Source organism: Heterodontus francisci, chromosome 11 (genome assembly GCF_036365525.1).
Source record: "Heterodontus francisci isolate sHetFra1 chromosome 11, sHetFra1.hap1, whole genome shotgun sequence".
NCBI classification, from domain to species: Eukaryota; Metazoa; Chordata; class Chondrichthyes; order Heterodontiformes; family Heterodontidae; genus Heterodontus; species Heterodontus francisci.
In genome coordinates, this window is record NC_090381.1 from 33,734,997 (window position 1) to 33,760,078 (window position 25,082).

The window sequence follows — 25,082 nt, forward strand, 5'->3', positions numbered from 1 at the left end:
ATACTGCCCAATAATGTCCTCACTTCCATCTCCAGGTTACTGCCCAATAATGTCCTCACTTCCATGTCCAGAATACTGCCCAATAATGTCCTCACTTCCATTCCAGAATACTGCCCAATAATGTCCTCACTTCCATCTCCAGAATACCTCCCAATAATGTCCTCACTTCCATTCCAGAATACTGCCCAATAATGTCCTCACTTCCATCTCCAGGTTACTGCCCAATAATGTCCTCACTTCCATGTCCAGAATACTGCCCAATAATGTCCTCACTTCCATCTCCAGAATACTGCCCAATAATGTCCTCACTTCCATCTCCAGAATACTGCCCAATAATGTCCTCACTTCCATTCCAGAATACTGCCCAATAATGTCCTCACTTCCATCTCCAGGTTACTGCCCAATAATGTCCTCACTTCCATGTCCAGAATACTGCCCAATAATGTCCTCACTTCCATCTCCAGAATACTGCCCAATAATGTCCTCACTTCCATGTCCAGAATACTGCCCAATAATGTCCTCACTTCCATCTCCAGAATACCTCCCAATAATGTCCTCACTTCCATTCCAGAATACTGCCCAATAATATCCTCACTTCCATCTCCAGAATACTGCCCAATAATATCCTCACTTCCATCTCCAGAATACTGCCCAATAATATCCTCACTTCCATCTCCAGAATACTGCCCAATAATGTCCTCACTTCCATGTCCAGAATACTGCCCAATAATGTCCTCACTTCCATCTCCAGAATACTGCCCAATAATGTCCTCACTTCCATCTCCAGAATACCTCCCAATAATGTCCTCACTTCCATGTCCAGAATACTGCCCAATAATGTCCTCACTTCCATCTCCAGAATACTGCCCAATAATGTCCTCACTTCCATCTCCAGAATACCTCCCAATAATGTCCTCACTTCCATTCCAGAATACCTCCCAATAATGTCCTCACTTCCATTCCAGAATACTGCCCAATAATGTCCTCACTTCCATCTCCAGAATACTGCCCAATAATATCCTCACTTCCATTCCAGAATACTGCCCAATAATGTCCTCACTTCCATCTCCAGAATACTGCCCAATAATATCCTCACTTCCATCTCCAGAATACCTCCCAATAATGTCCTCACTTCCATTCCAGAATACTGCCCAATAATGTCCTCACTTCCATCTCCAGAATACCTCCCAATAATGTCCTCACTTCCATTCCAGAATACTGCCCAATAATGTCCTCACTTCCATCTCCAGAATACTGCCCAATAATATCCTCACTTCCATTCCAGAATACTGCCCAATAATGTCCTCACTTCCATCTCCAGAATACTGCCCAATAATATCCTCACTTCCATTCCAGAATACTGCCCAATAATGTCCTCACTTCCATCTCCAGAATACTGCCCAATAATATCCTCACTTCCATCTCCAGAATACTGCCCAATAATGTCCTCACTTCCATGTCCAGAATACTGCCCAATAATGTCCTCACTTCCATTCCAGAATACTGCCCAATAATGTCCTCACTTCCATCTCCAGAATACCTCCCAATAATGTCCTCACTTCCATTCCAGAATACTGCCCAATAATATCCTCACTTCCATCTCCAGAATACTGCCCAATAATATCCTCACTTCCATCTCCAGAATACTGCCCAATAATGTCCTCACTTCCATCTCCAGAATACCTCCCAATAATGTCCTCACTTCCATCTCCAGAATACTGCCCAATAATATCCTCACTTCCATCTCCAGAATACTGCCCAATAATATCCTCACTTCCATGTCCAGAATACTGCCCAATAATGTCCTCACTTCCATGTCCAGAATACTGCCCAATAATGTCCTCACTTCCATCTCCAGAATACTGCCCAATAATGTCCTCACTTCCATGTCCAGAATACTGCCCAATAATATCCTCACTTCCATCTCCAGAATACTGCCCAATAATGTCCTCACTTCCATGTCCAGAATACTGCCCAATAATGTCCTCACTTCCATGTCCAGAATACTGCCCAATAATATCCTCACTTCCATCTCCAGAATACTGCCCAATAATGTCCTCACTTCCATCTCCAGAATACTGCCCAATAATGTCCTCACTTCCATGTCCAGAATACTGCCCAATAATGTCCTCACTTCCATCTCCAGAATACTGCCCAATAATGTCCTCACTTCCATCTCCAGAATACCTCCCAATAATGTCCTCACTTCCATTCCAGAATACTGCCCAATAATGTCCTCACTTCCATCTCCAGAATACCTCCCAATAATGTCCTCACTTCCATTCCAGAATAATGCCCAATAATGTCCTCACTTCCATCTCCAGAATACTGCCCAATAATGTCCTCACTTCCATTCCAGAATACTGCCCAATAATGTCCTCACTTCCATCTCCAGAATACCTCCCAATAATGTCCTCACTTCCATTCCAGAATACTGCCCAATAATATCCTCACTTCCATTCCAGAATACTGCCCAATAATATCCTCACTTCCATCTCCAGAATACTGCCCAATAATATCCTCACTTCCATCTCCAGAATACTGCCCAATAATGTCCTCACTTCCTTCTCCAGAATACCTCCCAATAATGTCCTCACTTCCATTCCAGAATACTGCCCAATAATGTCCTCACTTCCATCTCCAGAATACCTCCCAATAATGTCCTCACTTCCATCTCCAGAATACTGCCCAATAATGTCCTCACTTCCATCTCCAGAATACTGCCCAATAATATCCTCACTTCCATCTCCAGAATACCTCCCAATAATATCCTCACTTCCATCTCCAGGATACTGCCCAATAATGTCCTCACTTCCATCTCCAGAATACTGCCCAATAATGTCCTCACTTCCATCTCCAGGATACTGCCCAATAATGTCCTCACTTCCATCTCCAGAATACTGCCCAATAATATCCTCACTTCCATCTCCAGAATACTGCCCAAAAATGTCCTCACTTCCATCTCCAGAATACCTCCCAATAATGTCCTCACTTCCATCTCCAGAATACTGCCCAATAATGTCCTCACTTCCATCTCCAGAATACTGCCCAATAATGTCCTCACTTCCATCTCCAGGATACTGCCCAATAATGTCCTCACTTCCATCTCCAGAATACTGCCCAATAATATCCTCACTTCCATCTCCAGAATACTGCCCAATAATGTCCTCAGTTGCATCTCCAGAATACTGCCCAATAATGACCTCACTTCCATCTCCAGAATACTGCCCAATAATGTCCTCAGTTGCATCTCCAGAATACTGCCCAATAATGTCCTCACTTCCATCTCCAGAATACTGCCCAATAATATCCTCACTTCCATCTCCAGAATACTGCCCAATAATGTCCTCACTTCCATCTCCAGAATACTGCCCAATAATGTCCTCACTTCCATCTCCAGAATACTGCCCAATAATGTCCTCACTTCCATCTCCAGAATACTGCCCAAAAATGTCCTCACTTCCATCTCCAGAATACTGCCCAATAATGTCCTCACTTCCATGTCCAGGTTACTGCCCAATAATGTCCTCACTTCCATCTCCAGAATACTGCCCAAAAATGTCCTCACTTCCATCTCCAGAATACTGCCCAATAATGTCCTCACTTCCATGTCCAGGTTACTGCCCAATAATATCCTCACTTCCATCTCCAGAATACTGCCCAATAATGTCCTCACTTCCATCTCCAGAATACTGCCCAATAATGTCCTCACTTCCATGTCCAGGTTACTGCCCAATAATATCCTCACTTCCATCTCCAGAATACTGCCCAATAATGTCCTCACTTCCATCTCCAGAATACTGCCCAATAATGTCCTCACTTCCATGTCCAGGTTACTGCCCAATAATATCCTCACTTCCATCTCCAGAATACTGCCCAATAATGTCCTCACTTCCATCTCCAGAATACTGCCCAAAAATGTCCTCACTTCCATCTCCAGAATACTGCCCAATAATGTCCTCACTTCCATGTCCAGGTTACTGCCCAATAATATCCTCACTTCCATCTCCAGAATACTGCCCAATAATGTCCTCACTTCCATCTCCAGAATACTGCCCAAAAATGTCCTCACTTCCATCTCCAGAATACTGCCCAATAATGTCCTCACTTCCATGTCCAGGTTACTGCCCAATAATATCCTCACTTCCATCTCCAGAATACTGCCCAATAATGTCCTCACTTCCATCTCCAGAATACTGCCCAATAATGTCCTCACTTCCATGTCCAGGTTACTGCCCAATAATATCCTCACTTCCATCTCCAGAATACTGCCCAATAATGTCCTCACTTCCATCTCCAGAATACTGCCCAATAATGTCCTCACTTCCATGTCCAGGTTACTGCCCAATAATATCCTCACTTCCATCTCCAGAATACTGCCCAATAATGTCCTCACTTCCATCTCCAGAATACTGCCCAAAAATGTCCTCACTTCCATCTCCAGAATACTGCCCAATAATGTCCTCACTTCCATGTCCAGGTTACTGCCCAATAATATCCTCACTTCCATCTCCAGAATACTGCCCAATAATGTCCTCACTTCCATCTCCAGAATACTGCCCAAAAATGTCCTCACTTCCATCTCCAGAATACTGCCCAATAATATCCTCACTTCCATCTCCAGAATACTGCCCAATAATGTCCTCACTTCCATCTCCAGAATACTGCCCAATAATGTCCTCACTTCCATGTCCAGGTTACTGCCCAATAATATCCTCACTTCCATCTCCAGAATACTGCCCAATAATGTCCTCACTTCCATGTCCAGGTTACTGCCCAATAATATCCTCACTTCCATCTCCAGAATACTGCCCAATAATGTCCTCACTTCCATCTCCAGAATACTGCCCAAAAATGTCCTCACTTCCATCTCCAGAATACTGCCCAATAATGTCCTCACTTCCATGTCCAGGTTACTGCCCAATAATATCCTCACTTCCATCTCCAGAATACTGCCCAATAATGTCCTCAGTTGCATCTCCAGAATACTGCCCAATAATGTACTCACTTCCATCTCCAGAATACTGCCCAATAATGTCCTCACTTCCATCTCCAGAATACTGCCCAATAATGTCCTCATTTCCATCTCCAGAATACTGCCCAAAAATGACCTCTCTTCCATCTCCAGAATACCTCCCAATAATGTCCTCATTTCCATCTCCAGAATACTGCCCAATAATGTCCTCACTTCCATCTCCAGAATACTGCCCAATAATGTCCTCACTTCCATCTCCAGAATACTGCCCAATAATGTCCTCATTTCCATCTCCAGAATACTGCCCAATAATGTCCTCACTTCCATCTCCAGAATACTGCCCAATAATGTCCTCACTTCCATCTCCAGAATACCTCCCAATAATGTCCTCATTTCCATCTCCAGAATACTGCCCAATAATGTCCTCACTTCCATCTCCAGGATACTGCCCAAAAATGTCCTCACTTCCATCTCCAGAATACTGCCTAATAATGTCCTCATTTCCATCTCCAGAATACTGCCCAATAATGTCCTCACTTCCATCTCCAGAATACTGCCCAATAATGTCCTCACTTCCATCTCCAGAATACTGCCCAATAATGTCCTCACTTCCATCTCCAGAATACCTCCCAATAATGTCCTCATTTCCATCTCCAGAATACTGCCCAAAAATGACCTCTCTTCCATCTCCAGAATACCTCCCAATAATGTCCTCATTTCCATCTCCAGAATACTGCCCAATAATGTCCTCACTTCCATCTCCAGAATACTGCCCAATAATGTCCTCACTTCCATCTCCAGAATACTGCCCAATAATGTCCTCATTTCCATCTCCAGAATACTGCCCAATAATGTCCTCACTTCCATCTCCAGAATACTGCCCAATAATGTCCTCACTTCCATCTCCAGAATACCTCCCAATAATGTCCTCATTTCCATCTCCAGAATACTGCCCAATAATGTCCTCATTTCCATCTCCAGAATACTGCCCAATAATGTCCTCACTTCCATCTCCAGGATACTGCCCAAAAATGTCCTCACTTCCATCTCCAGAATACTGCCCAATAATGTCCTCACTTCCATCTCCAGAATACCTCCCAATAATGTCCTCATTTCCATCTCCAGAATACTGCCCAATAATGTCCTCACTTCCATCTCCAAAATACCTCCCAATAATGTCCTCATTTCCATCTCCAGAATACTGCCCAATAATGTCCTCACTTCCATCTCCAAAATACCTCCCAATAATGTCCTCATTTCCATCTCCAGAATACTGCCCAATAATGTCCTCACTTCCATCTCCAAAATACCTCCCAATAATGTCCTCACTTCCATCTCCAAAATACCTCCCAATAATGTCCTCACTTCCATCTCCAGGATACTGCCCAAAAATGTCCTCACTTCCATCTCCAGGATACTGCCCAAAAATGTCCTCACTTCCATCTCCAGAATACTGCCCAATAATGTCCTCACTTCCATCTCCAGAATACCTCCCAATAATGTCCTCATTTCCATCTCCAGAATACTGCCCAATAATGTCCTCATTTCCATCTCCAGAATACTGCCCAATAATGTCCTCACTTCCATCTCCAGGATACTGCCCAAAAATGTCCTCACTTCCATCTCCAGAATACTGCCCAATAATGTCCTCACTTCCATCTCCAGAATACCTCCCAATAATGTCCTCATTTCCATCTCCAGAATACTGCCCAATAATGTCCTCACTTCCATCTCCAAAATACCTCCCAATAATGTCCTCATTTCCATCTCCAGAATACTGCCCAATAATGTCCTCACTTCCATCTCCAGGATACTGCCCAAAAATGTCCTCATTTCCATCTCCAGAATACTGCCCAATAATGTCCTCACTTCCATCTCCAGAATACTGCCCAATAATGTCCTCACTTCCATCTCCAGGATACTGCCCAAAAATGTCCTCACTTCCATCTCCAGAATACTGCCCAATAATGTCCTCACTTCCATCTCCAGAATACCTCCCAATAATGTCCTCATTTCCATCTCCAGAATACTGCCCAATAATGTCCTCACTTCCATCTCCAAAATACCTCCCAATAATGTCCTCATTTCCATCTCCAGAATACTGCCCAATAATGTCCTCACTTCCATCTCCAAAATACCTCCCAATAATGTCCTCATTTCCATCTCCAGAATACTGCCCAATAATGTCCTCACTTCCATCTCCAAAATACCTCCCAATAATGTCCTCATTTCCATCTCCAGAATACTGCCCAATAATGTCCTCACTTCCATCTCCAGGATACTGCCCAAAAATGTCCTCACTTCCATCTCCAGAATACTGCCCAATAATGTCCTCACTTCCATCTCCAGAATACCTCCCAATAATGTCCTCATTTCCATCTCCAGAATACTGCCCAATAATGTCCTCACTTCCATCTCCAGGATACTGCCCAAAAATGTCCTCACTTCCATCTCCAGAATACTGCCCAATAATGTCCTCACTTCCATCTCCAGGATACTGCCCAATAATGTCCTCACTTCCATCTCCAGAATACTGCCCAATAATGTCCTCACTTCCATCTCCAGAATACTGCCCAATAATGTCCTCACTTCCATCTCCAGAATACTGCCCAATAATGTCCTCACTTCCATCTCCAGAATACTGCCCAATAATGTCCTCACTTCCATCTCCAGAATACCTCCCAATAATGTCCTCACTTCCATCTCTAGGATACTGCCCAATAATGTCCTCACTTCCATCTCCAGAATACTGCCCAATAATGTCCTCACTTCCATCTCCAGAATACCTCCCAATAATGTCCTCACTTCCATCTCCAGAATACTGCCCAATAATATCCTCACTTCCATCTCCAGAATACTGCCCAATAATATCCTCACTTCCATGTCCAGAATACTGCCCAATAATGTCCTCACTTCCATGTCCAGAATACTGCCCAATAATGTCCTCACTTCCATCTCCAGAATACTGCCCAATAATGTCCTCACTTCCATGTCCAGAATACTGCCCAATAATATCCTCACTTCCATCTCCAGAATACTGCCCAAAAATGTCCTCACTTCCATCTCCAGAATACTGCCCAATAATATCCTCACTTCCATCTCCAGAATACTGCCCAAAAATGTCCTCACTTCCATCTCCAGAATACTGCCCAATAATGTCCTCACTTCCATCTCCAGAATACTGCCCAATAATGTCCTCACTTCCATCTCCAGAATACTGCCCAATAATGTCCTCACTTCCATCTCCAGGATACTGCCCAATAATGTCCTCACTTCCATCTCCAGAATACTGCCCAATAATATCCTCACTTCCATCTCCAGAATACTGCCCAAAAATGTCCTCACTTCCATCTCCAGAATACTGCCCAATAATGTCCTCACTTCCATGTCCAGGTTACTGCCCAATAATATCCTCACTTCCATCTCCAGAATACTGCCCAATAATGTCCTCAGTTGCATCTCCAGAATACTGCCCAATAATGTCCTCACTTCCATCTCCAGAATACTGCCCAATAATGTCCTCACTTCCATGTCCAGGTTACTGCCCAATAATATCCTCACTTCCATCTCCAGAATACTGCCCAATAATGTCCTCAGTTGCATCTCCAGAATACTGCCCAATAATGTCCTCACTTCCATCTCCAGAATACTGCCCAATAATGTCCTCACTTCCATGTCCAGGTTACTGCCCAATAATATCCTCACTTCCATCTCCAGAATACTGCCCAATAATGTCCTCACTTCCATCTCCAGAATACTGCCCAATAATGTCCTCACTTCCATCTCCAGAATACTGCCCAATAATGTCCTCACTTCCATGTCCAGGTTACTGCCCAATAATATCCTCACTTCCATCTCCAGAATACTGCCCAATAATATCCTCACTTCCATCTCCAGAATACTGCCCAAAAATGTCCTCACTTCCATCTCCAGAATACTGCCCAATAATGTCCTCACTTCCATGTCCAGGTTACTGCCCAATAATATCCTCACTTCCATCTCCAGAATACTGCCCAATAATGTCCTCAGTTGCATCTCCAGAATACTGCCCAATAATGTCCTCACTTCCATCTCCAGAATACTGCCCAATAATGTCCTCACTTCCATGTCCAGGTTACTGCCCAATAATATCCTCACTTCCATCTCCAGAATACTGCCCAATAATGTCCTCACTTCCATCTCCAGAATACTGCCCAATAATGTCCTCACTTCCATCTCCAGAATACTGCCCAAAAATGTCCTCACTTCCATCTCCAGAATACTGCCCAATAATGTCCTCACTTCCATGTCCAGAATACTGCCCAATAATGTCCTCACTTCCATCTCCAGAATACTGCCCAATAATGTCCTCACTTCCATCTCCAGAATACTGCCCAATAATGTCCTCACTTCCATCTCCAGAATACTGCCCAATAATGTCCTCACTTCCATCTCCAGAATACTGCCCAATAATGTCCTCACTTCCATCTCCAGAATACTGCCCAAAAATGTCCTCACTTCCATCTCCAGAATACTGCCCAATAATGTCCTCACTTCCATCTCCAGAATACTGCCCAAAAATGTCCTCACTTCCATCTCCAGAATACGGCCCAATAATGTCCTCACTTCCATCTCCAGAATACTGCCCAATAATGTCCTCACTTCCATCTCCAGAATACTGCCCAAAAATGTCCTCACTTCCATCTCCAGAATACTGCCCAATAATGTCCTCAGTTGCATCTCCAGAATACTGCCCAATAATGTCCTCACTTCCATGTCCAGGTTACTGCCCAATAATATCCTCACTTCCATCTCCAGAATACTGCCCAATAATGTCCTCACTTCCATCTCCAGAATACTGCCCAATAATGTCCTCACTTCCATGTCCAGGTTACTGCCCAATAATATCCTCACTTCCATCTCCAGAATACTGCCCAATAATGTCCTCACTTCCATCTCCAGAATACTGCCCAATAATGTCCTCACTTCCATCTCCAGAATACTGCCCAATAATGTCCTCACTTCCATCTCCAGAATACTGCCCAAAAATGTCCTCACTTCCATCTCCAGAATACTGCCCAATAATGTCCTCACTTCCATGTCCAGGTTACTGCCCAATAATATCCTCACTTCCATCTCCAGAATACTGCCCAATAATGTCCTCAGTTGCATCTCCAGAATACTGCCCAATAATGTACTCACTTCCATCTCCAGAATACTGCCCAATAATGTCCTCACTTCCATCTCCAGAATACTGCCCAATAATGTCCTCATTTCCATCTCCAGAATACTGCCCAAAAATGACCTCTCTTCCATCTCCAGAATACCTCCCAATAATGTCCTCATTTCCATCTCCAGAATACTGCCCAATAATGTCCTCACTTCCATCTCCAGAATACTGCCCAATAATGTCCTCATTTCCATCTCCAGAATACTGCCCAATAATGTCCTCACTTCCATCTCCAGAATACTGCCCAATAATGTCCTCACTTCCATCTCCAGAATACCTCCCAATAATGTCCTCATTTCCATCTCCAGAATACTGCCCAATAATGTCCTCACTTCCATCTCCAGGATACTGCCCAAAAATGTCCTCACTTCCATCTCCAGAATACTGCCTAATAATGTCCTCATTTCCATCTCCAGAATACTGCCCAATAATGTCCTCACTTCCATCTCCAGAATACTGCCCAATAATGTCCTCATTTCCATCTCCAGAATACTGCCCAATAATGTCCTCACTTCCATCTCCAGAATACCTCCCAATAATGTCCTCATTTCCATCTCCAGAATACTGCCCAAAAATGACCTCTCTTCCATCTCCAGAATACCTCCCAATAATGTCCTCATTTCCATCTCCAGAATACTGCCCAATAATGTCCTCACTTCCATCTCCAGAATACTGCCCAATAATGTCCTCATTTCCATCTCCAGAATACTGCCCAATAATGTCCTCACTTCCATCTCCAGAATACTGCCCAATAATGTCCTCACTTCCATCTCCAGAATACTGCCCAATAATGTCCTCACTTCCATCTCCAGAATACCTCCCAATAATGTCCTCACTTCCATCTCCAGAATACTGCCCAAAAATGTCCTCACTTCCATCTCCAGAATACGGCCCAATAATGTCCTCACTTCCATCTCCAGAATACTGCCCAATAATGTCCTCACTTCCATCTCCAGAATACTGCCCAAAAATGTCCTCACTTCCATCTCCAGAATACTGCCCAATAATGTCCTCAGTTGCATCTCCAGAATACTGCCCAATAATGTCCTCACTTCCATGTCCAGGTTACTGCCCAATAATATCCTCACTTCCATCTCCAGAATACTGCCCAATAATGTCCTCACTTCCATCTCCAGAATACTGCCCAATAATGTCCTCACTTCCATGTCCAGGTTACTGCCCAATAATATCCTCACTTCCATCTCCAGAATACTGCCCAATAATGTCCTCACTTCCATCTCCAGAATACTGCCCAATAATGTCCTCACTTCCATCTCCAGAATACTGCCCAATAATGTCCTCACTTCCATCTCCAGAATACTGCCCAAAAATGTCCTCACTTCCATCTCCAGAATACTGCCCAATAATGTCCTCACTTCCATGTCCAGGTTACTGCCCAATAATATCCTCACTTCCATCTCCAGAATACTGCCCAATAATGTCCTCAGTTGCATCTCCAGAATACTGCCCAATAATGTACTCACTTCCATCTCCAGAATACTGCCCAATAATGTCCTCACTTCCATCTCCAGAATACTGCCCAATAATGTCCTCATTTCCATCTCCAGAATACTGCCCAAAAATGACCTCTCTTCCATCTCCAGAATACCTCCCAATAATGTCCTCATTTCCATCTCCAGAATACTGCCCAATAATGTCCTCACTTCCATCTCCAGAATACTGCCCAATAATGTCCTCATTTCCATCTCCAGAATACTGCCCAATAATGTCCTCACTTCCATCTCCAGAATACTGCCCAATAATGTCCTCACTTCCATCTCCAGAATACCTCCCAATAATGTCCTCATTTCCATCTCCAGAATACTGCCCAATAATGTCCTCACTTCCATCTCCAGGATACTGCCCAAAAATGTCCTCACTTCCATCTCCAGAATACTGCCTAATAATGTCCTCATTTCCATCTCCAGAATACTGCCCAATAATGTCCTCACTTCCATCTCCAGAATACTGCCCAATAATGTCCTCATTTCCATCTCCAGAATACTGCCCAATAATGTCCTCACTTCCATCTCCAGAATACCTCCCAATAATGTCCTCATTTCCATCTCCAGAATACTGCCTAATAATGTCCTCACTTCCATCTCCAGAATACTGCCCAATAATGTCCTCACTTCCATCTCCAGAATACCTCCCAAAAATGACCTCTCTTCCATCTCCAGAATACCTCCCAATAATGTCCTCATTTCCATCTCCAGAATACTGCCCAATAATGTCCTCACTTCCATCTCCAGAATACTGCCCAATAATGTCCTCATTTCCATCTCCAGAATACTGCCCAATAATGTCCTCACTTCCATCTCCAGAATACTGCCCAATAATGTCCTCACTTCCATCTCCAGAATACTGCCCAATAATGTCCTCACTTCCATCTCCAGAATACCTCCCAATAATGTCCTCACTTCCATCTCCAGAATACTGCCCAATAATGTCCTCACTTCCATCTCCAGAATACTGCCCAATAATGTCCTCACTTCCATCTCCAGGATACCTCCCAATAATGTCCTCACTTCCATCTCCAGAATACCTCCCAATAATGTCCTCATTTCCATCTCCAGAATACTGCCCAATAATGTCCTCACTTCCATCTCCAGAATACTGCCCAAAAATGTCCTCACTTCCATCTCCAGAATACTGCCCAATAATGTCCTCACTTCCATCTCCAGAATACCTCCCAATAATGTCCTCATTTCCATCTCCAGAATACTGCCCAATAATGTCCTCACTTCCATCTCCAAAATACCTCCCAATAATGTCCTCATTTCCATCTCCAGAATACTGCCCAATAATGTCCTCACTTCCATCTCCAGGATACTGCCCAAAAATGTCCTCACTTCCATCTCCAGAATACTGCCCAATAATGTCCTCACTTCCATCTCCAGGATACTGCCCAATAATGTCCTCACTTCCATCTCCAGAATACTGCCCAATAATGTCCTCACTTCCATCTCCAGAATACTGCCCAATAATGTCCTCACTTCCATCTCCAGAATACTGCCCAATAATGTCCTCACTTCCATCTCCAGAATACTGCCCAATAATGTCCTCACTTCCATGTCCAGGTTACTGCCCAATAATATCCTCACTTCCATCTCCAGAATACTGCCCAATAATGTCCTCAGTTGCATCTCCAGAATACTGCCCAATAATGTCCTCACTTCCATGTCCAGGTTACTGCCCAATAATATCCTCACTTCCATCTCCAGAATACTGCCCAATAATGTCCTCAGTTGCATCTCCAGAATACTGCCCAATAATGTCCTCAGTTGCATCTCCAGAATACTGCCCAATAATGTCCTCAGTTGCATCTCCAGAATACCTCCCAATAATGTCCTCACTTCCATCTCCAGGTTACTGCCCAATAATGTCCTCACTTCCATCTCCAGAATACCTCCCAATAATGTCCTCACTTCCATCTCCAGAATACTGCCTAATAATGTCCTCACTTCCATCTCCAGAATACTGCCCAATAATGTCCTCACTTCCATCTCCAGAATACTGCCCAATAATGTCCTCACTTCCATCTCCAGAATACTGCCCAATAATGTCCTCACTTCCATCTCCAGAATACTGCCCAATAATGTCCTCACTTCCATCTCCAGAATACTGCCTAATAATGTCCTCACTTCCATCTCCAGAATACTGCCCAATAATGTCCTCACTTCCATCTCCAGAATACTGCCCAATAATGTCCTCACTTCCATCTCCAGAATACTGCCTAATAATGACCTCACTTCCATCTCCAGAATACTGCCCAATAATGTCCTCACTTCCATCTCCAGAATACTGCCCAATAATGTCCTCACTTCCATCTCCAGAATACTGCCCAATAATGTCCTCACTTCCATCTCCAGGATACTGCCCAATAATGTCCTCACTTCCATCTCCAGAATACTGCCCAATAATGTCCTCACTTCCATCTCCAGGTTACTGCCCAATAATGTCCTCACTTCCATCTCCAGAATACTGCCTAATAATGTCCTCACTTCCATCTCCAGAATACTGCCCAATAATATCCTCACTTCCATCTCCAGAATACTGCCCAATAATGTCATCACTTCCATCTCCACAATACTGCCCAATAATGTCCTCACTTCCATCTCCAGGATACTGCCCAATAATGTCCTCACTTCCATCTCCAGAATACTGCCCAATAATGACCTCACTTCCATCTCCAGAATACTGCCCAATAATGTCCTCACTTCCATCTCCAGAATACTGCCCAATAATGTCCTCACTTCCATCTCCAGAATACTGCCCAATAATGTCCTCACTTCCATCTCCAGGATACTGCCCAATAATGTCCTCACTTCCATCTCCAGAATACTGCCTAATAATGACCTCACTTCCATCTCCAGAATACTGCCCAATAATGTCCTCACTTCCATCTCCAGAATACTGCCTAATAATGTCCTCACTTCCATCTCCAGAATACTGCCCAATAATGTCCTCACTTCCATCTCCAGAATACTGCCCAATAATGTCCTCACTTCCATCTCCAGAATACTGCCTAATAATGTCCTCACTTCCATCTCCAGAATACTGCCCAATAATGTCCTCACTTCCATCTCCAGAATACTGCCCAATAATGTCCTCACTTCCATCTCCAGAATACTGCCCAATAATGTCCTCACTTCCATCTCCAGAATACTGCCCAATAATGTCCTCACTTCCATGTCCAGGATACTGCCCAATAATGTCCTCACTTCCATCTCCAGAATACTGCCCAATAATGTCCTCACTTCCATCTCCAGAATACTGCCCAATAATGTCCTCACTTCCATCTCCAGAATACTGCCCAATAATGTCCTCACTTCCATCTCCAGAATACTGCCCAATAATGTCCTCACTTCCATCTCCAGAATACTGCCCAATAATGTCCTCACTTCCATCTCCAGAATACTGCCCAATAATGTCCTCACTTCCATCTCCAGAATACTGCCCAATAATGTCCTCACTTCCATCTCCAGGTTACTGCCCAATAATGTCCTCACTTCCATCTCCAGGTTACTGCCCAATAATGTCCTCACTTCCATCTCCAGAATACTGCCTAATAATGTCCTCACTTCCATCTCCAGAATACTGCCCAATAATGTCCTCACTTCCATCTCCAGAATACTGCCCAATAATGTCCTCACTTCCATCTCCAGAATACTGCCCAATAATGTCCTCACTTCCATCTCCAGAATACTGCCCAATAATGTCCTCACTTCCATCTCCAGAATACTGCCCAATAATGTCCTCACTTCCATCTCCAGAATACTGCCCAATAATGTCCTCACTTCCATCTCCAGGTTACTGCCCAATAATGTCCTCACTTCCATCTCCAGGTTACTGCCCAATAATGTCCTCACTTCCATCTCCAGAATACTGCCTAATAATGTCCTCACTTCCATCTCCAGAATACTGCCCAATAATGTCCTCACTTCCATCTCCAGAATACTGCCCAATAATGTCCTCACTTCCATCTCCAGAATACTGCCCAATAATGTCCTCACTTCCATCTCCAGAATACTGCCCAATAATGTCCTCACTTCCATCTCCAGAATACTGCCCAATAATGTCCTCACTTCCATCTCCAGAATACTGCCCAATAATGTCCTCACTTCCATCTCCAGAATACTGCCCAATAATGTCCTCACTTCCATGTCCAGGATACTGCCCAATAATGTCCTCACTTCCATCTCCAGAATACTGCCCAATAATGTCCTCACTTCCATCTCCAGAATACTGCCCAATAATGTCCTCACTTCCATCTCCAGAATACTGCCCAATAATGTCCTCATTTCCATCTCCAGAATACTGCCCAATAATGTCCTCACTTCCATCTCCAGAATACTGCCCAATAATGTCCTCACTTCCATCTCCAGAATACTGCCCAATAATGTCCTCACTTCCATCTCCAGGTTACTGCCCAATAATGTCCTCACTTCCATCTCCAGAATACTGCCCAATAATGTCCTCACTTCCATCTCCAGGTTACTGCCCAATAATGTCCTCACTTCCATCTCCAGAATACTGCCCAATAATGTCCTCAATTCCATGTCCAGGATACTGCCCAATAATGTCCTCACTTCCATCTCCAGAATACTGCCCAATAATGTCCTCACTTCCATCTCCAGAATACTGCCCAATAATGTCCTCACTTCCATCTCCAGAATACTGCCCAATAATGTCCTCACTTCCATCTCCAGAATACTGCCCAATAATGTCCTCACTTCCATCTCCAGGTTACTGCCCAATAATGTCCTCACTTCCATCTCCAGAATACTGCCCAATAATGTCCTCACTTCCATCTCCAGAATACTGCCCAATAATATCCTCACTTCCATCTCCAGAATACTGCCCAATAATGTCCTCAATTCCATGTCCAGGATACTGCCCAATAATGTCCTCACTTCCATCTCCAGAATACTGCCCAATAATGTCCTCACTTCCATCTCCAGAATACTGCCCAATAATGTCCTCACTTCCATCTCCAGAATACTGCCCAATAATGTCCTCACTTCCATCTCCAGAATACTGCCCAATAATGTCCTCACTTCCATCTCCAGAATACTGCCCAATAATGTCCTCACTTCCATCTCCAGAATACTGCCCAATAATGTCCTCACTTCCATGTCCAGGATACTGCCCAATAATGTCCTCACTTCCATCTCCAGAATACTGCCCAATAATGTCCTCAATTCCATGTCCAGGATACTGCCCAATAATGTCCTCACTTCCATCTCCAGAATACTGCCCAATAATGTCCTCACTTCCATCTCCAGAATACTGCCCAATAATGTCCTCACTTCCATCTCCAGAATACTGCCCAATAATGTCCTCACTTCCATCTCCAGGTTACTGCCCAATAATGTCCTCACTTCCATCTCCAGAATACTGCCCAATAATGTCCTCACTTCCATCTCCAGAATACTGCCCAATAATGTCCTCACTTCCATCTCCAGAATACTGCCCAATAATGTCCTCACTTCCATCTCCAGAATACTGCCCAATAATGTCCTCATTTCCATCTCCAGAATACTGCCCAATAATGTCCTCACTTCCATCTCCAGAATACTGCCCAATAATGTCCTCACTTCCATGTCCAGGATACTGCCCAATAATGTCCTCACTTCCATCTCCAGAATACTGCCCAATAATGTCCTCACTTCCATGTCCAGGATACTGCCCAATAATGTCCTCACTTCCATCTCCAGAATACTGCCCAATAATGTCCTCACTTCCATCTCCAGAATACTGCCCAATAATGTCCTCACTTCCATGTCCAGGATACTGCCCAATAATGTCCTCACTTCCATCTCCAGAATACTGCCCAATAATGTCCTCACTTCCATCTCCAGAATACTGCCCAATAATGTCCTCACTTCCATCTCCAGAATACTGCCCAATAATGTCCTCACTTCCATGTCCAGGATACTGCCCAATAATGTCCTCACTTCCATCTCCAGAATACTGCCCAATAATGTCCTCAATTCCATGTCCAGGATACTGCCCAATAATGTCCTCACTTCCATCTCCAGAATACTGCCCAATAATGTCCTCACTTCCATCTCCAGAATACTGCCCAATAATGTCCTCACTTCCATCTCCAGAATACTGCCCAATAATGTCCTCAATTCCATGTCCAGGATACTGCCCAATAATGTCCTCACTTCCATCTCCAGAATACTGCCCAATAATGTCCTCACTTCCATCTCCAGAATACTGCCCAATAATGTCCTCACTTCCATCTCCAGAATACTGCCCAATAATGTCCTCACTTCCATCTCCAGAATACTGCCCAATAATGTCCTCACTTCCATGTCCAGGATACTGCCCAATAATGTCCTCACTTCCATCTCCAGAATACTGCCCAATAATGTCCTCAATTCCATGTCCAGGATACTGCCCAATAATGTCCTCACTTCCATCTCCAGAATACTGCCCAATAATGTCCTCACTTCCATCTCCAGAATACTGCCCAATAATGTCCTCACTTCCATCTCCAGAATACTGCCCAATAATGTCCTCACTTCCATCTCCAGGTTACTGCCCAATAATGTCCTCACTTCCATCTCCAGAATACTGCCCAATAATGTCCTCACTTCCATCTCCAGGTTACTGCCCAATAATATCCTCACTTCCATCTCCAGAATACTGCCCAATAATGTCCTCACTTCCATCTCCAGAATACTGCCCAATAATATCCTCACTTCCATCTCCAGAATACTGCCCAATAATGTCATCACTTCCATCTCCAGAATACTGCCCAATAATGTCCTCACTTCCATCTCCAGAATACTGCCTAATAATGTCCTCACTTCCATCTCCAGAATACTGCCCAATAATGTCCTCACTTCCATCTCCAGAATACTGCCCAATAATGTCCTCACTTCCATCTCCAGAATACTGCCCAATAATGTCCTCACTTCCATCTCCAGAATACTGCCCAATAATGTCCTCACTTCCATCTCCAGAATACTGCCCAATAATGTCCTCACTTCCATCTCCAGAATACTGCCCAATAATGTCCTCACTTCCATGTCCAGGATACTGCCCAATAATGTCCTCACTTCCATCTCCAGAATACTGCCCAATAATGTCCTCACTTCCATCTCCAGAATACTGCCCAATAATGTCCTCACTTCCATCTCCAGGTTACTGCCCAATAATGTCCTCACTTCCATCTCCAGGTTACTGCCCAATTATGTTCCCACTTTCATCTCCAGGTTACTGCCCAATAATGTCCCCACTTCCATCTCCAGAATGCTGCCCAAAAATGTTCCCACTTCCATGTCTCTGATACTGCCCAATAATGTCCTGATTTCCAAATCCAGGATACTGCCCAATAATGTCCTCACTTCCATCTCCAGAATACTGCCCAATAATGTCCTCACTTCCATCTCCAGAATACTGCCCAATAATGTCCTCACTTCCATCTCCAGAATACTGCCCAATAATGTCCTCACTTCCATCTCCAGAATACTGCCCAATAATGTCCTCACTTCCATGTCCAGGATACTGCCCAATAATGTCCTCACTTCCATCTCCAGAATACTGCCCAATAATGTCCTCACTTCCATCTCCAGAATACTGCCCAATAATGTCCTCACTTCCATCTCCAGGTTACTGCCCAATAATGTCCTCACTTCCATCTCCAGGTTACTGCCCAATAATGTCCCCACTTCCATCTCCAGAATGCTGCCCAAAAATGTTCCCACTTCCATGTCTCTGATACTGCCCAATAATGTCCTGATTTCCAAATCCAGGATACTGCCCAATTATGTTCCCACTTTCATCTCCAGGTTACTGCCCAATAATGTCCCCACTTCCATCTCCAGAATACTGCCCAATAATGTCCTCACTTCCATCTCCAGGTTACTGCCCAATTATGTTCCCACTTTCATCTCCAGAATACTGCCCAATTATGTTCCCACTTTCATCTCCAGGTTACTGCCCAATAATGTCCCCACTTCCATCTCCAGAATACTGCCCAATAATGTCCTCACTTCCATCTCCAGAATACTGCCCAATAATGTCCCCACTTCCATCTCCAGAATGCTGCCCAAAAATGTTCCCACTTCCATGTCTCTGATACTGCCCAATAATGTCCTGATTTCCAAATCCAGGATACTGCCCACTAATGTCCCCATTTCCGTCTCCAGGTTGCTGCCCTGTTATGTCCTTGATTCCATTTCTAAAACTTGAGGGCAAGTAGCAGAATGAATAGCTAGCTGGCTGCAAGACAGAAAGCAGAGAGTTGGGGTAATGGGCAGGTGTTCTGAGCGGCAGAAGTTCGAACGTTGTTTCTCACAAGGAGCAGTGCTGGGATTACTGATGTTCACAATTTATATCAATGATTTAAACTTTGGATTCAAAAATATAATTTCTAAATTTGTGCATGACACCAAATTGGGGGGAGTAGTCAATACAATATAATACAATGCAACAAATTACAAAGCATTAATAAACTTGCAGAATGGGCAAATAATTGGCAAATGCATTTGAACACAGATAAGGCTGAGATTTTACACTTTGGTAAGAAAAGTAAGGAAGTCACATATTACTTGGATCTGGTTGGCATCCTTCCATTTACGAAAGATGATGAACACACAGCAAACAATCCATTTCGGGGGTCTGTCTTCTGTTGGTGCCCTTTTTTGATGGCTGTGAAAGCCAATCCTTGAGAGGCAGGTGCTGCCACAAGTGCTGCATGTGAAGCTGCCAAGTGATGCTGTGAGTTGTTTTTGACATTGGTACCTGTTGCCAAGCTGCTGTCGCAACTGGTCATTGTGGTAGTGCACACCAGTCCACAGGATGTGTCACCATTTCCTTCTTTTGCCAGCTAGTGACTCCCATGTGCAAAAGTCGACATTGAGGCCCTTCATGTCACGCTTGTGAGCATCCTCGAAGCGGAGCTTTGGGCACCCCACTGATTGTCTGGCCCCATCTACCTCACCATGTTGAGGGTCCTTGTGTATGCGACCGTCTTCAATCCACCGAAGCCGCCTCTGTTTGATTAGTATAGTTTAGTTTAGTTTAGAGATACAGCACTGAAACAGGCCCTTCGGCCCACCGTGTCTGTGCCGACCATCAACCACCCATTTATACTAATCCTACACTAATTCCATATTCCTTCCACATCCCCACCTGTCCCTATATTTTCCCTCCCATCTACCTATACTAGGGGCAATTTCTCATGGCCAATTTACCTTTCAACCTGCAAGTCTTTGGCATGTGGGAGGAAACCAGAGCACCCGGAGGAAACCCACGCAGACACAGGGAGAACTTGCAAACTCCACACAGTCAGTACCCGGAATTGAACCCGGGTCGCTGGAGCTGTGAGGCTGCGGTGCTAACCACTGCGCCACTGTGCCGCCCCACAATGTACCAATGTACTTGGGAGCTCTGCCACATTTGTGATTTTGTCCTGCCAGGATATACCCATAATGCGCTGCAGAAGCGAAAATGGAAATTATTGTGCTTCTTTTTCTGGTAGCTTTCAGTCACCCATGTTTCACAGCCATACAGCACTGGCTAAGAACACAGGCCTTATAAACCATCAGCTTGGTCCTAAGAGACCAAAGGTGGTAGCTGCTTTCCCTATGCGTGTATTGAGCTCTGCATCAAGGGATAGACTGTCTGTCACTGTGGACCCAAGGTAGCAGGATTTGCTAGCCACTTCCAGTAGGGTGTTATTTAGTGTGATCAGGGATACTAATAGGATAAGAGGAGCTTAGGGACCTGGGAGTATAAAGAACAAATCATTAAAAGTAGTGATGAAGGTTAATCAGGCCATAAAAAAGCACCAAGCACACGGGTTTATTTCTCGAGGGATAGAATTGAAAATTAGAGAAGTTATGCAAATTTTTTAAGAACCTTGGTTGGACCACACTTGGAGTATTGTGCACAGTTCTGGTTACCATACTAGAAGTATATACAAGAAGTATATAAAGGCACCAGAGAGGGTGCAAAATAAATTTATAAAGCTGATACCAGAAATGCGAGATTATACCTCTCAGGAAAGGATGAACAGTCTGGGTCTCTTTTCTCTTGATAAGAGAAGGCTGAGGGATGACCTAATAGAGAACTTTAAAATTATGAATGTTTTGATAGAGTGGAAAAGGATAGAATGTTTTCACTTGTGGAGAAGACCAAAACTAGAGGCCATCAATAGAAGATAGTCACCAAGAAATCAAATACGGAATTCAGAAGAAACTTCTTTATCCAGAGAATGGTAACAATGTGGAACTCGCTGCCACAGGAGGTAGTTGAGGTGAATAGTACAGATGCCCTTAAGGGGAAGCTAGATAAGCATATAAGAGGAGGGTTATGCTGATAGAGTTAGATGAGGAAGAATGGGAGGAGGCTTGTTTAGCATAAATGGCATGGACTGGTTGGACCAAATGTCCTGCTTCAGTAATGTATATTCCATGTAATTCTATGTAACACAACCAACAGTGTCCTCACTTCCATCTCCAGAATACTGCCCCAAGGATGGCTTTTAATGTCCCCTATCTCAGTGTTAGCCACAAGTATGCCCATCCATGCATTTATCACCCCAGGATCCTTATCTCCAAGACTCATTTGCTGACCTTGCCAGCTCCACCCTTCAACAGTTAATCCAGAACTTTGCCGATAATTTTAATTATTTTCCCTCCCATTCTGCCCAAACTACCCTCGTGCCCTGCCAAGCTGCTGTTGTAATCCCACCACCCTCCTCTCATCTCTCAACTGCACCCCCCTCGTTCCCCTGTGACACTTCCCTCACCCCTGTGCTCCACACCCTCATCCCGCCAGTTTTTTTGCACATTAGTCCCTCATAACGCATTGTCTTACCTTTCTTGTTGCCTTCCCTACCCCCTCAGCTTCCTTCCCATCCATTTTGCAGGGATTGGGAACTGCACTCAGTCAGGGATTGCTGGCAGTAGCTCATGTTGTCCACACCAGGCCCCTGATCTGCTCACGTTCCTGTGCAGTAACTGTTTGTTTTCTATGTTAGGTGGTCTTATACCAGCAGAGGTTGGTGGGAGAGTTGGAGCAGCTGCTGAAATCATCACCATTCACCAACAGAGAGCATCCTCCCAGCACTGGACTTCCATCGACAGCAATAACCACACTGCCATCTTCAACATCCTCTTCAGCTTCATTTTCCTCTTCACCCTCTTTTACTGGCAACGAGAAACAGCGGGTAATGCAATGTGAATGATACATCACCTGAAGTCTGCATTCACTCCTCCTCCAAACATCACATACCAGGCTCTCCATTCAGTCTCCCCACAGTATTACAGTCTGATCTCTGAGGTTTCCTTAATTCATATATCCTACGATCACAGCCTGGAGTCTGCATTCGACCCCTCTCCACAGTATTACAGTCTGATCTCCGACGTTCCCCCTCCATTCACTGAACCTGAAATCAGAGCCTGGAATTTCCAACCCTCACGCGCCCTTCCCCTATTATCACAATCTAGGAACAATGTTCCTCCCCTCCCTTACCTTCACAGTATTGGATCTCGATCTTTTCTCCTTTACCATCAGTCTGGACTCCCTTTTACCAATGCCACCATGACAGTCTGGGATCTCTTTGCTCCCCCTCACCCATCTTATTATCTCAATCAGGGATCTCTGCATTTCCCTTCCCTCATTCCACTATCATATTCTGGGATCTCTGGGCTCAGCTCCTTCTCTTTCATCTCCATTCCCTCATTTAACAGTGGCATTCACCTCCCTCCTTCATCCCAGTGGTAGGCTCTTAACTTCTTCTCTCTTCCCCCTCCAAGTACTACTATCAGCTGCATTTTTCTTTCCTCTGTACTTCATTTCTACCCTCCCTATCATTTCCCCTCTCCACCCCTTTCATAAGAACATAAGAAGTAGGAGCAGGCACAGGCCATTCAACCGCTCAAGCCTGCCCCGCCATTCAGTAAGGTTATAGCTGACCTGTCCCAGGTCTCAACTCCTCTTTCGGGCATCCTCCGCATAACCCTCGACTCCCCGAGATTTCAAAAATCTATCTACCTCCTCCTTAAATACATTTAGTGACCGAGCTTCCACAACTCTCTGAGGTAGAGAATTCCAGAGATTCACCACCCTCTGAGAGAAGAAATTCCTTTGCATCTCAGTTTTAAATGAGTGTCCCCTTATTCTGTAACAATGTCCCCTAGTTCGAGATACCCCCACTAGTGGAAACATCTTCTCAACATCTACCCTGTCAAGCCCCCTTGGAATTTTATATGTTTCAATCAGATCACCTCTCATTCTTCTAAACTCCAATGAATGAAGGCCTAAACTCTTTAGCTGTTCTTGATAACACAACCCCTTCATCTCAGGAATCAGCCAAGTGAACCTCTTCTGAACTGCCTCCAATGCTAGTGTCGCCTCCCTTAAATACAGCGACCAAAACTGTACGCAGTACTCCAGGTGTGGCCTCACCAACACCCTGTACCATTATAACAAGACATCCCTATTTTTAAACTCTAACCCCCTGGCAATAAAGGCCAAAATTCCATTTGCCTTCCTAATTACTTGCTGCACCTACATGCTAACTTTTTGTGTTTCATGTACAAGAACACCCATATCCCTCTGTACTGCAGTATTTTGTAGTCTTTCTCCATCTAAATAATAATCTGCCTTTTTATTCTTCCTACCAAAGTGGATGATCTTACACCTTGCCACATTGAACACCATCTGCCAAGTTTTTGCCCACTCACTTAACCTATCTATATCCCTTTGCAGATTCTTTGTGTCCTCATCACAACATGCCTTCCCACTTATTTTGTATCGTCAGCAAATTTGGATACACTACACTCTGTCCCTTCCTCCAAGTCATTAATATAGATAGTAAATAGTTGACGCCCTAGGACTGATCCTTGTGGCACCCACTAGTTACTGCTTTCCAACCTGGAAAAGACCCATTGATCCAGACTCTGCCTTGTTAGCCAATCCTCAATCCATGGCAACACATTACCCCCAATACCCTGAGCTCTTATTTTGTGCAATAACCTTTAATGTGGCACCCTTCTTCCTTTGCCCCATTACTGTTATGCTTTCCCCCTTCCCTTCCCTTTCCCCTTCATTGCAACCTTCTTTATCATCCATATTCCTTTCTTTTTCTCCGCAACATCATTCCTATCTGAGTCCTGCTGCTCCAGGCTGTAGTGAGGCGTTTCCATTCTTGCTAACAACCTTATCTGTGAGGGAGTAATGCTACTCCTAATGCCCCATGTTTATATCTTTAGGTGTTGCTGCAGGCTTGTGAAAATCAGACACTTAAACCCAGTTGTGGGGTGTGCAAAGCCGGGGGAGATCTGAAACGTTGCACCCAGTGCCATGGAGCTTTCCACTCCCACTGCCACTTCCCTCCCAGCCCAGAGAATATAAGGTATGTAATCAGAG

The 25,082-nt window shown here is 44.4% G+C and overlaps 1 protein-coding gene across 1 annotated transcript in view; it reads left to right on the forward strand.

Moving 5' to 3' along the window:
- Positions 1-25,082, forward strand: part of aire (autoimmune regulator) — a 108,771-nt gene that overhangs the window by 57,711 nt on the left and 25,978 nt on the right. The window contains exons 11-12 of the mRNA XM_068041638.1: positions 22,690-22,878; positions 24,926-25,068. Of these exons, the coding sequence (XP_067897739.1) occupies positions 22,690-22,878; positions 24,926-25,068 (332 nt within the window). The remainder of the gene's footprint in view (positions 1-22,689; positions 22,879-24,925; positions 25,069-25,082) is intronic.